The sequence below is a fragment of the Linepithema humile genome, chromosome 7 (assembly GCF_040581485.1).
Source record: "Linepithema humile isolate Giens D197 chromosome 7, Lhum_UNIL_v1.0, whole genome shotgun sequence".
NCBI classification, from domain to species: Eukaryota; Metazoa; Arthropoda; class Insecta; order Hymenoptera; family Formicidae; genus Linepithema; species Linepithema humile.
Window position 1 is genome coordinate 15,886,910 of NC_090134.1, and position 14,134 is coordinate 15,901,043.

General features: G+C 44.5%; 1 protein-coding gene and 1 long non-coding RNA gene across 6 annotated transcripts in view; one reads left to right on the top strand and one right to left on the bottom strand.

Annotated features, from left to right (window-relative positions):
• The window catches only part of LOC105678034 (uncharacterized), a 179,899-nt gene that overhangs the window by 111,577 nt on the left and 54,188 nt on the right, over positions 1 to 14,134 (top strand). The window lies entirely within an intron of this gene.
• LOC105678008 (neurotrimin-like) overlaps positions 1 to 14,134 on the bottom strand; it is a 300,284-nt gene that overhangs the window by 85,006 nt on the left and 201,144 nt on the right. For all 3 annotated transcript variants that reach the window (XM_067358675.1, XM_067358674.1, XM_012376993.2), the window contains one exon: positions 2,592 to 2,814. In XM_067358675.1, coding sequence (XP_067214776.1) covers positions 2,592 to 2,814 — 223 coding nt within the window. The remainder of the gene's footprint in view (positions 1 to 2,591; positions 2,815 to 14,134) is intronic.

A 14,134-nucleotide genomic window follows, 5' to 3' on the forward strand; every position in this document is an offset into this window, starting at 1 on the left:
TCGGATGGGAAGGCAAGGTAACGCTGTTTTGCATTCTCCATCACGTTTCGCGGCATTTGTGCCACGATGAAAGAGCATATTTTTCAAATGCGAAGCGTTAAAAACTACCAATTAGTCAGATCTTTCCGGCGCTCTTTTGAGAAATGTTAATAGCGAATATCAGCGCGGCAGATGCGCTCGAAAAACAACGAACAAATAGAAAGCGAATAAATACAATCACCGCAAAAGACATCGCGCGAAAGTCCCGGGTGAGACGGTAAGTGAATGTAAATACCGGCGCGGGGCTTAAGCCGGGGATGTGTCCCGGGAAACGGAAATATTTGCGGATGGTTTGGTGCCGCGAAAGTTTAGTATTCATTTAAATGGCGATATCCGCGCAGAGACGGATAGACAGACAGACACATAAGTTTTCGATTCTAATCAGCTTACCGATTTTCTCACGCGCTCAGTTCGCGTTGATATTAGTTCGGAATATTTATCGTGAAATTTTGCGCGTTTAATAACGCGGAGCTCCGGCTAATACTCAGCCGTTAGAGCAAGGCTTATAATTAAGGAACGATAATCCGCACCTAACTTCAAGATAGGGGCTCTTCGCGGTTTTATGCAAAAACGCGATATTAGTTTGATATCGCGCTAACGGCGCGAGATAAAACTTTGTTCCTTAAAACGAAGATATATTTTGCAGTTATAGCCGATAATACCGGTAAATAATGCATGGCGTTAATTAATTTATAGATGTGGCAAAGTTGAACGCAAGACTTTTCCCAAATAAAGCTTTATCATGATTCAACTTTAAAAATCCGAAACTGCAGTTCTCACCGCAAACTAAAATTTATAGCGCATCTCATATATTTTTTTCAAGAGCGCAATGAGACTTTACAACTCTGTAAGCGTATAAGTGGTTTAAATTGCTTCCTCGATTGTCGTACAAACTTATTGATCCGATTATATGAGGTAAGTCGTGAAATTTATTGGTTATCGCTTCAATGTAGCCGATAGTAATCGATTCGATATAAGAGAGCGCCTCCTTCACTAATTTCATGGAGGGTGCGAAATAATACGAATGTGAGGAAGAATCGGGGATGATAGCGTTAACTGAAAAAGAAATCCCGACATGGAGAAGAACGCGAAGCTCGATTCGCGGCGTTATTTATCAAACGACGGCGAATATTCGGTTGCGCGGGGGGGGGGGGGAGATTTTATCGGCGGAAGTTTGGATTTGTTGTATCTGTTGTAACTGCAAGCACGCGCGTTTACCTCCCCCTCGAACTCTACACCTATCTTTCGCTCTGATGATGAGTAATTACGCTACCGCGGAAGAAAAGTAATACAATGCGCTCTCGAGGCGGCGATCCTGCTTCGAGCAAGCAGATGTGTATAGCCATTGCTCTTTAGGATCATTTGTTCAGCCGTTGCGTTAAGGGTCAGGGCTAGAAATGATAAACGATCTTCCCTTCGTTCGCCCACCATCCTGCCGGTGTTCCGTCCCGTGTGTTTCACCTCCGAGATCACCTCCGCGGAGAATATAACGGGGCGCCGGAGGGCGGGAAAAGGAGAAGAAAAGAAAAGTAGGACCGCGTCTCAGTCCCTTCGCTCACCTCCGTCTTAATGTAGGCGAACTTTAAAGAGGCAGCTTCTCGCTTCGGCGAGGCTTAAAGGAGAAAATACGTGACCGCGAGCGTAATGACGAGCGCGGCAGCGACGCATCGCGAGGGAAAAAAACACGGGCAAAGGCACGCGCGACGACGCGCCACCCCCGGGACGATTTAAATCAATTCGCCGCGCGCAAATAAATTCCCGACCTGACGTTTAAGCGATCGCAAAAGTTTTTCATAGCGCACCGTCGTACGTGCGATATGGCGCGGTATAAAAGTTTGCTCCTTAAACGATCCGCTCGGCAAACTTCTTTCCGCGCCCCTCGTTCCGAGGGCGTGCCGGTTGCAATTTAATCGGGTGCCGCATCGCAAATGATATACGCGAATCGCTCGCGTTCGCGCCGATGTACGTGCGTTCGATTATCGTCGAGTAATTACTTAAGTAAACTCTCTCCCATTCGTCGAAGCGTATCTCACCGCCGCTGCCGCGCTGACGACGCGCAGGAACGAGGGCGATAAACGGAAGCGAAAAAGTCGAAGAGTGTCGCGTATCAAATTTAAGTCCGCTCAGATAATTTCACGGTAATGGAAAGCCGTGTCTGAGAAGGGCGGAGAGCTTAGCTCGACATCGGTATCAGCCAATCCCAGGTGTTCAATTGGCGCGCCGCCAGAATTTAAGCTTGGCTTAAATTTCGCGCAGTTGCTACGTAACTGGGGCAGATTCAGATTAGAATTAACTAATTGTTGCGTACACCATCGTAATTAGGCGGAATTCCCGCGCCGCTCCCCGCATACTAATATTTGATGGAAATCGCGGGATGCCGCGCGAGAGGAAGCTGAATCTTATTCCGCGTGGCAAGCGCGACGTCTTGTAATCAAGCGGCAATACTTGGCGGCAAATGACAATTTGCTTTACGTCTCTTTGAACGCGTGCAATTCACCGCGTATTCGCTTTCGCTTTCACGCGCAAATAAGAAACGTGAAATGACAACTCACCGATTACATTTAAATGGACTAGATGACTCATGTGCGGCGTCGTGGAGACCTGGCACTCGTAGATACCGCTGTCCCGATGCTGCGGGTATTTGATTTGGAGCGTCCAATCGTCCGAGTGGGCGTTGTGGATCGCTCGAAATCGCTGGTCGTTCGTATATGTGTAACGGCCGATCGTGAGCAAATGGACGTCTCTGTGCCGGACCCACGATACTTGTAGCGTCATCTGCAACGGAAAACGGGATCGCGGTTAGACAGAAAAAGGGAGACGAGAGAGTAGGAATCATGAATGATTTCACGCTGGTTGACTTGGTCAGGACTCGGAATCTTTTGTGCCCGGTTAAGGGTCGCCCATTACGCTGGGACATGTAATTAGTGGCTCGTTTGTGTCTGGCGTGCCGGTAATTAGCAAAATATCGGTCAGGAGTTTTAATCACGTTTTCCTCCGCCAAGAGTTTTCAACGCGCTAGCTATCGCGCGAACAAGTTTTCGTTGATAAATGTACAATCGCGAATAGGTGAATAATTTTTCTTATTTATGTACCTCGAGTAATTAATGGAAGCTACGAGTGGAACTTGTAGATAGTAGATAAGATAATTAATTATTGCAAATTCTGTGTAAGAAATTAATAAAAATTTCTACAGATTTGCGTTCGCGCGTGGAAATCGCGAGAGCGTATTCGTCCGTTGAAAAGTACGATTTGTCGCGATGCAAAATAACTGCGTCCTTTAACAGATGTAACTTGCGTGTACGAAACAGTGACGGAGGAACGAGGATGACTCGTAAGCTGATACCGCCGTCGCGGTTTCCAATGGCACATGTAATAGAATAAATTACAAAGCGCGCTCTGAGATCTAAATTCAGACCCTCGCGAGTGGGATATATGATGCCGCATCAGATACAACTTGCGAGCGTATATACTTCGGGTGGGCGCTTCTTCCTTCTCGCACGGAGGAATTAATTGAGTCGCTTTGCATATCGTTGCGAAGTTAGCGTGCGAGATAAAACGCCTCGAGCTGAGATAATTGGACATGCGGACTCAGCGACGTGTAAATATTTGCATCCTTCGAGTAAGGTCGATACGCATTGCTCGAAAGGTACGAACCTGCGTGGGTGCAATAACGATTCCGGTGAAAGTGTTCCTGTTTGTCGTAGAGATTTTGAATATGCCCACTCTGCGCATATTTGTTTTCGCTCTTCTATTATCAAACAAATTGCATCTGCGGATCAGTAAAGTAAATTTACAGTTGCATGTTCGTCTGGCTCACTTGCGGTGCGCCGTGAATTTCAAATCACAAACTTTTCTTTCGACAATTCCGACTATTGATGCAAAGCAAATATACACGTATACAGTATATAAGGTAAATGTAAATTTACTTATGTAATTTGATTCATTACAACACTAGGAATTAATTATTATTTGCAAGTTATAAATTTACATGCATATGGATATCTCTATATGTATGTAAATAATAATTTGTTCGAAAATTACTATATAATTATGATTGTAGGCTAATTTTTTTCAATCGAGACTTAAAATTTACAATATTTCAAGTAGAATTTTACGATAAAATATTTTAGTTTGATCTTTTGATATCGTCTTCGTCCAGAAAATCTCGGAAAGCAAACGGCAGAATTTTCTGGCGAGTTTGAGAATCGCGGATCTATTTATATCCATATATTTTTTTAAATAAGTCAAATGCTACTTTGACAGTTTGGACGTCATGATTATTTCTCAACTTCCCCACATTATTAAATAAACGCAAAATTGACGCCACGTTGATATCTCTCTGCATTGTTTCGCTATCCTCTTAAATTTTAATGCCTGCTTCAATTCCCGTCCAAACTCTTTCATTAAGAGCACGCCACAGCTCGATTCCCCGGGGTCTTGGTATATCCACCACTACAACTGTTCCCCCCGATTCGCTTCCCTGGATCCTTATCCAACTCACTTCGTAGTTTCCAAGAGGACTTCGGTCGGTGGGTCCTGCCGGACGAATACGAGTTGCCGCGGAAGTTTCGGTCACCCGAAGATGTCCCTTGTTCGAGAACTTACAGCGATATCCGAGCAGATAAGGGAAAGACGAGGCGTTCCGTAGATAAGGACATCTTCCAGCGGGAAGGATGGGAGAGACAGGAAGCGATAAAGGGCGGAAAGTGAAGTCTCGCAAGTAGTCGCGTTCGAGTAGAGTCAGACGCTATTTAGAGCTCTCTCTCTCTCTCTCTCTCTCTCTCTCTCTCTCTCTCTCTCTCTCTCTCTCTCTCTCTCTCTCTCTCTCTCTCTCTCGTTTCTACGTCTGTTTTATTATTATTACGCCACGTTGCGCGTGTGCACATTGCGGCGTGTGCATGTTGCGCGTGCCGGTTACGTTTCTCGTTAATTTATGACGCGCGACTGACGTGAAACGCCATAGTTGTCGGGCGCGAAGGCTTCCATCCGTATCGCGGATTCTACGGGCCGTACCGCATCCGGGAACAGTGGGTCAAACACCGTCGATTCTGGTGCTTTGAATCCTGCGTTCCTGGCTCTCGGATGCGCTCCGGCTCCTGACGCTGAACCGCATAGCTGGCCTTTGCATACCGATTCCACTGTCGCCGTGCAAACATGATTTACGCGAATTCCCTATCGCGGAGTTTGCCGAATGCAGATAGATGGACAGATTTATTCTTACTCCCTCCGACAAGTACGCCGCGGAAGATTATGGCCGAGTGAAGAATTTATTTATCAGAATTGTGGCAGTCAATAAAGATTGCGATATTCAAATAGCACGCTGCAAGAACGTTAAACAGACGATAAATATTAATGTGATCCCTCTCGAGCAATAAAGAGATATGCCAATCAATGTGCGGAAGGATACTTTCGCCGTCGGGCGCCGTTAATAAATAAAGCTGTATTATCTGCCAGAATGATGAACGGGTAGCCTTCGCATGATGAAGAATCGATCCATCGACGTTTCGTCGTGATGTTATGTTGCTTGACATGCGAGTTATTGGAATCGACGTCGGGCGAGATTATCGCGTTAGCGGCCGCCTCTCGGCGAATCAAATATCACGTACGAATTTCCAACGACGAGAAATTTTCGATGGGCTTTATGCCGCGGCGGGGTTGATCGAATTACTGGTCAATTATCCGACGTAAACAAATCCCGCGTAAGAAGATTCTGACCCAATTTCGCGCCGGCGCGAGATGAGATCATCGCGGCATGGAAAAGCGGAAAGTAATTACTCTGTCTCTCTCTCTCTCTCTCTCTCTCTCTGCTTCTCCTTCTTCCTATTCCTCTCTTTCTCTTTCTCTCTATCTCATCATGAAACATACTGCAGCGCATCCGAGAAATCGAAGCGTCGGACTCGCGATATCATACTCTACTGGGAAATACAAATCGCTACACGAAGTACACGTAAGGTTCCGACACAACGTGACTCCGGATACGGCAAGTCCGATAATTAATGCTGGATTGGTTTCGTCATTGATTGCACGAGCGTCCTCAATTCTGATAATTGCGTCCAGAGACGAGCAATTTATGTAATATACTTTTTTTTTGTAATCAGTCTTTAAATTTTTATCGAGAAATGATTTTAAATAGTGTATCGACAGGCTCAATCAATTCAAATGCCAAACAATGGCGGAAAAATTAATCCTTTTCGCATTATTTAGAGATTAAATTCCGATCAGTCTGAAATCAAACGGAAAATAACTGTCCTAAATAATTACCGTAGTTTTGAATTATTGTAACGCGCTCGCTCGTCAAATTCGGCTTGCTCCGATCGCGTAGGATTTAATGAAGTCGACAAAGTATGTTCAATGCGCGTTTGTTAGAACGTAATTAGCTGAAAAATCGCGCGCCGGTACGATAAATCCGAAATTATTATTTCGTCGAATTACCGTCTGATATCCACCGTAAATTACCGTTTTATTGGTCTGATAAATACAATGACCACGCCACGGACACTCAAATTCGTTTGATCTGAAGATGAAAGCCGGAATAATTGTTGAAAAATTGGCAATTTTGAATAATGCGAAAAATATATTTGGTGCGTGGCATTGTAAGTCTGATTATTATCCCGATCGATGGTATTGCAAACGTTAAGCCGATTAAAAAAAAAAATATATCGTACAGATTAGGTACGAATCGATATAACAAGGTAGCTTGGATTACGATTACAGTGATCGTTCATCATACTTCCGTTTTTTTGTTTTCGCCATATTACGATGTATTGCAACATATTGGCTTTCTCACTGCTTTTAACAATTGTTCAATTTATAGATTTAATAAATTTGTTCCTCTCTCGAAATCAAATGGAACGTAATCAAATAACAATCGTATGATATAAGAAAATTATTCCTGCCGAATGCGATTACAATTATTTCAATCACGCAATATTGCATTATTAGATTCCGTAATGTAATATTATCCATATGACGTAACGCTATTCGCGCCTTTCGCTGATTTTCAGCGGAGTTTATCTCTAGACAATCGTCCTGAGGGTCAACGAAAACGAATAGTCTATTTATCCCACGGGACTGCGCCCGTATTCGTGCAATTTCATCCCAACAATCTCCATTTACGCCGATTGAGCTATCCACGAGGCCGTTTTTACCTCCCGACGACTTCACGCCCTTTCGTCCCTTCGTAGGACGTTTCTACCACCCTTCAGCTAGAAGTGTCTAGCAGATCTTATTGTCCTTCACACTACGATCGATTATGACTGTAGGGACTCGCTGATTGCTCGTGTCTTTCATCCTCTGCCGATTGTCGTTTCAGACTTTTTCTTTCTGCATTCTGCTTCGAAAAATTGGTTTTTAATCGTTCATATTCTCTGATTTAAAGCAACGCGTTTAACATTAATTCTAATTAGCATAAAATGTATAAACAGTCAGGTTTATAAATTGAAACAATTTACATTATGAATGTATAATTTAATGTTAACAAGTTACGTGGCGATCGTCAGATTTTTTGTTGCTCCGCGAAAAATTCGATTAGTATCGTCGAGAAAATGTTTGCCGACGAGATACGGTGATTACATGGAGAAAAACACGCTTTTGGCGCAGCCATTGCGGCGGCCGACAGAACGCGCGCGCATATACATGTATTAGCATTTCTCGTATATATTTTTCGCCGGTTTATGCGCATATTGCCAGCTGGAGCGCTAATTGCCGTTGTCGCACTCGGCTGGAACAGGAAGAGCGTTGTTTTATTCGCGCGTACCGGATGTGCATTCTGCATCCCGTACGTGCGGAGGAATGCGACAATACACGCGAACGCGTTGTACCGTCCGATAAGCTTCTCACGAGGATTACGATGTCGCGCCCAGTTCACCGTTGCTTCTACCCTTGCATTTTTCATCGTCGGTACGAGATCCGTAATCGCGTGTGCGCGCGAGGCGACTCGCGCACGATTAGCAACGCATATTCCACATTCTGATCTCTTAACAAAGATCCATCGAGAAAGGAATTGACGATTGAAATGGCAGTCTGAAAGATAGATTTTTATCCTTCACGCGCAAGGAGCAGAAGGAATAAAAATCGCAAAAATTAATTATTTGCAAATTTCAACATTTCAAATTGTAACATAGAGCTATATAAAAATTCGAATTTTTTTGTGGAAAATATTCGCACAGAATACGTTAAAAGATATTTCATTCAACTCATTTGAAACAAGAATATTTTATATGACCAAGTTTCATCAAATATCCCATGTAACTAAGGGCTGAAATAATTCAAGCAGCCCTACATTGCGACCCCGCGTTTCTATTTTCAGCGTTGCAGCGTCTGCCTAGAAAGAAATATCTCTCTCTCTCTCTCTCTTCTCGAGAAATCCTAAAATAAGACGCCTCCCGTGTTTTGCGTTCAGCTCTCGAAATACCATGAAACTTTTCAGGTCGCGAAAGAGGACGCGTCCGATAGTTAAGATGGCTAACTAGTGCCAATTAATGATCTTTAAGAGCGTAACGGATTTCCGATATCTCGATAGTTCACCAGAACGTGCCGAACCACTTCCAAGCGCCATCAGCCTTCTCTCCGCGAAGGCTCCGCTTCTCTCCCTCGTTTGCCTCTTGACGACAAGGGAGGTAAGGTTTCACCTTACTCCCTTTCGTCTACTAATCGATAGATTTTCTTGCGAAGCCTTCATCCGCCATAGCGATATTCCGACGCGCTTAGCGTCGCTCTTAATTGAGTTTTCAGGATTAAGCGACCGATCGATCAATGCGAGGCGTTAGCTCTGGCATCGGTTGTCCCCTGCATTATTAATTGCGATTAACGACACGTTGATTCCTATTCTTGTGCACGTCGTTAAAGAGCAAAACACATGTGGCGGAAGGCGGCCGTCCGAATTCCCGCGCATACATGCGAAAAGGTGTTTGAATAAAGGATTTTCACGCCGCTATTCTTACATCACGCTCTTCAGCGGCGTTCGCAAATTTAATCACATATCGAATATCAATATCGGGAGGAAGATTACACTCACGAGACCGTGTCTCGACGGAAATAGACGTAGACATGCGACGTTCTTTCAAATATTTATACAAAATTATAATCCACATGCGTCATGAAGATGCTTGGAAAACTTTTATAGATATTTCTTTCTATATTTATTCAAATTTTTAAATCCCGTTTCTACAGTTTCATATTTAAGTTTTATTCTAAAATTAAGTGAAAGGTGATAATGTCAGAGCCGTGTCTCGCACAATACCCGTGAATATTTTGCATTGTGCGTTTCACATATTTGAAAGAGAACCGCGCGCAATCACAAGATCTTTTTTTTCCAACATTTCAACATATTCGCGCGGCGCGTACATGCGTTATCGACCGCACGCAAACCAACGCAGCTGGCCGAACGAGGTTACGTTAATTTCGTTGCTATCACAGTTGAATAAACGCTGGTAGAAACGCTTACGGGGGCGTTGTCAGCGAAATTCCCCGGCGCGTGCACCGAAACACACAATAAAATTGGAAATCGGGAGAGCTTTTCAGCCGGGGTCACAACAAAAGTGCCGCGCGGCCGCGCGTCGGATTACGAGTCGCTAAATACGTAGATATAATTCATTGCTCGTTAGCGGCACTTTGATAATTAGCCCGACCGCCAAATTGCATTTCGGGCGCGCAGATTACACGGCATTTAATCGCACGGAGCGAATTCGCATCGTCGCATACCGCCGAAGCATCGCCGAAATTTTTCTCTTCGTTCTTTCTTTCATTTTTGCGGACAGCTTTGTGATGAGCGCGGCGGGACGATCGCGCGTGAGGATTAAAGCGCAGGAAAACCGGTGTTATTTGCGGCGGGTTTCCCCCCCCTCGTATAAATAAGCCCGTATATGTAATTCGAACGCGGCCCGTGAGCGCGGACGCAATTAATGTACTCGCAATATTTAATTCCTCGTTACCTATTCGGTATCTATAATTATTATCGCGCTCGGCGGCAGATTTTGTTCGCGAGAATTGTGAAAATAGAGTCCGCGAGTAAAATGATGAAATGCGAGAGCTCGTATAAAAAATTTAGGCGAGGGCAAAATACGAAGTTTTACACGCGGCGATATGACATATATATATATATTACCAAGGAATTTAATCTTTTATAGACAATTAAACGCGCCGGAGAGAACTAAATGTTTATACACAATACATGTACGCCGGCGACACCGAATCCAATATCGTTTAATGGCGATCACCGAAGTGATAGCGCGCGATTATTTATTTTTCTCTGCACCGGAAATTCCAATCATTCGATGTTTTTTGTCGTTCGGCGCGCGTTAATTGCGCGATATCAAATATTCTTCTAACGCAATGAACTGAGTGTTGATCGTCATTAAAGTCTCCAGAACCGTCGGAAAAGTCAATGTTCGCGGAACAAAAGTGGAAAATTAGCGGGGAGTTGAAACGGTCGCGCGGCTCGTCTGCCGGTTTAGCCGCCGCTGAAATCGTATTTATATGAATAGACAGCAGCATACGAAATTATGAAGCTCTTTATAAACGATAACGCGCACGTTCGCGCACGACGACCGCGTTTTCAGCGGCGTTCGCGAATTCTCGCAAAGCGCCCGGCGTAATTGCGAAGGCGGACGCGCAAAGAATAAAGCTCCGCGCGCACGAAGAGCCGGTTGACCGCCCCCACCTCTCCTCCTCCCAGTCCTTCCTGCCCTCTCGCCGCCCCCCCTTTGACACGATATTGCTGAATCGACACGTTCCATTCGATGAATTCTAAAGCGTCCGACTGGAAACCGCTCGTAGCTTATCAGTCGCGGGAGCACTGATAATGTTCGCGTGTCCCCGCGCCCGCGTCCGGTATATTGTATCGACTCGACGATGTATGCTATCGAACACACTCGACGTTTCGCATTGCCCGTTGTGTGAGCATCACCGTCCTCGATACTTAATTAAGCGGCATGGTTAATTATCGCCCGCACATCGGTGCTTTTAACGTGTTCTTCTCGCCCATGTATAATCATGCGCAACATTTTCTCTTATGTTGATTTTTTCGCGATTTTTCCGATCCGCAAGTACGTCCCGCACATTTTGCAAAATTAATTAATTATACAAGGGTCAAAGAATATATTTTAACAACGATTCGTTTCTAACAAATGTGAAATTGGTCCATTTTTTTTTTTCGCAGAAATATCCGGAGAAATTTAATGCAAAGAAAAAAATGGTATAAATAAATTGAAACGTTTAATTACTGATAAATTGTAACCTCCGATGAGAAGCGGGAATTATTGTTTGACAACTCGTAAATCGCCGGAAATTTCAAATGATATATAATTATTCGTGAGAACGTTCTCACGCTCCACGCGAAACTTTAATACTTAATTACGCGACAAGTTCAATTAGCAATTATCGTTCTGAAGTGGAGCGCATTCGGTAGCGCATAAATGCTTGATAGCCGACAGTTCCGAAGTCATCGCGCTTTTACACCCTGTAGGATGGACGGGGTTAATTTGATCTCATTTGCGAATGCGGTGTGCATTGCGGATGCAAAAGGTCAAAGGGCACGTCCTGCGTATTCTGCACCTGCGTTCTATCGATTAACTCAAAGTTGCGATTAAGCTTCCCCCGTGCGTAATAATTAAACGCGCTATTAATGGACTGCGTATAAGAATTGCAAGGATACGGTTCGAAAATTGAATTTAACCTATTTACGAAGGCTTTCGAATAACGAAAAGTACAGTGACACGTGCGAGCGTAACGGGATCCACTGGTGTCGGGAAAACAATTTCTATACAACAATGAAGAAACGGTTCTCTCGAGTTGTAACAGCCATTTTGCGAAATATTTCGTAAAATAGTTTCCTATTAATTCTAATAAAGATTGAGAAGTGGCGCAATTGTGACATTTTTCTTCCGAAACCTCTCTAATTACTTTGCGTTTCGAGGGAGCACTTAGTCGAACGGATATTTTCATTTGCTCTCGTTTTCGTGAGCGTTTCTTTTTTCTTTCTTTCCTTTTTTTTTGCGAAATAAAGATCTAACTCGCGGCACGTAGGAAGTTGTATTATTACGACAAGTTTCGCTGTCCAAAGTGTTGCCAAGGCAAAAGCGCTCGTAACCGCGCCTTCACTTCTCCACGGTGACTTTCCGGAGAATACTTTTATTCCAACGTAAACGACTTTCGACGCGCAACAATGCGCCCGCACGAAACGAGCTTGCGAATAATCGTGCACGTACGCGCGCACGTTTGTACTTTACAGTGAAGTTGGCGGAAATGCTCGTGCAGCTGATGCAATAAAAATATCAAAATAGAGCACTCTGTTGGCGAAACAAATGTTGAGAACTAATTAAAAGTACGTTTAAATGAATTCAACAATAAATCCATCGATATGTCCATTAATTTCCCGCTTCGCTCGGGAAGATAATAAAATCCAGACCGCACATTTGTCGGGGGCGAGGATTAATCCTATCTCTTAGGTCAAGGAGCTGAAGTCACGGTTGCATGCCGCCGTCGGGGAAATCGCACGATGTCCTCGCAACGGGGTGAAAGGGGGAGCGGGCGGGACGGGAAGGAAGAAAGAACGGCGACTCGAGGGAAGTGAGTTGCGTGTCGTGAACTAGTTTGTCTACCGCGTGCTATCGGTTAACCATTCGTCTTCGTGCCGCAGCGCTACAGTCTTTTACGGCGTCCCGCCAGCCGCGGAAGAAGCTCCTTGCGTCTTCGTGTGCCCTCGGGGAGAACTCAAATTTCTCTACGATCTCGCCCCTTCGCTCGGCGCGCTTAGTGTACGGAGTGAACGTGCCGAGTGACGTGTACGGGAAATCCGATTCTTGAGGGTCGGTCGCTATCGATTTATCCGCGCTTACGCGGCGACGCGCGTAAGTCGGCGGAGGGTCAGATTTCGGTTAGGTGCTCGCGACATTGTGCTTCTCTTTCGTCGAGACCTCTTTCGGGCTCTCTCGCGCCGCGCTTTGTGCACTCGCAGTTCGCAGTATAGATTCGCAGCCTGCGATTGCTCGGAGATGTAACTGTATACGATCGGACACTTGAAAAAGCTCTCGGAAGCGTGCGATAAAAGTCTGATATAAAATTTGAGCAAATTAAAAATTGTGATGATAGAATGTGAGAAAGATTATTCGTTGACGCAATCAACGACACCGCGTCAACCAAGTATATCCACTTTACAGTTAGTTATCGGATCGGATCGCGGAAAATGAAAAGTGTACTCTCGACGCGTTTACCTGCGCCACTATTCGCTCCCCCCCCCCCTCCCCAACCATCTCCCAACATCGATATTTAATGAATTTTCTCCGGACAAACACGGGCGAGGAATTGAAAAATTACTGAACCGTCGAGAAAATGGGAAAGCAGACGCAAAACGCGAGGAAGGAGCGATGAAAATTCATCGAACGACTGCACGTTTTCAGCCAAAAGTAGGGGAGCACTCGGCCTCGCCTTAGTCTTTTATTGACTGTAATTTCCTTCTCTCTTGCTGCAATCTCCATTTGGCTTATGATAAAAAGCACCTTATTATAAAAACCATGAGACTACATCAAGTTCTGAGGCTTCATTGAAAATTATTGTAACGAAATGTAATGCTACTTTCTCCTCTATATATTTTTTAGCAATATAAGCGCCGTGAATTTAATGAAATTTAATAACGACAACGTTCGATTTGTATTCCCGAGCTGCGCCGCTTTCCATTTGCGTTATCGTATCAGTTCGAAAGAACAAAGCGCCTAGCCGAAGAGATTGGCGCGCGCGTTATCCGCTGACTTTCCGGACTAAGAATAGTTCCAATACTGTTCACGAGAGATTGCGGGAAGACATTACTCCGAATGGAAGATATCTTTAAGATTTCATAGCCGCTGTAGAGTTAGGAAAGCGTAGAAAAGTTTGCCGCGCTATTTGGTCCAGCTTTGCTGACATCGAGAAACATTCCGCGAGCGCAAAATTCTACTGCGAACATTTACGTGTCTCGAACCTTTACGGATGTATTTTCGCAACTAGACATTTGCGCGCATACACACGCAACACGTATATGCGGTAAGTCGACACTAGTAAGTGAAGACGTAGACGCAGCAAGGCAGAGCAATTTGAGTAGACGAAAAAAAAAAAAACATAA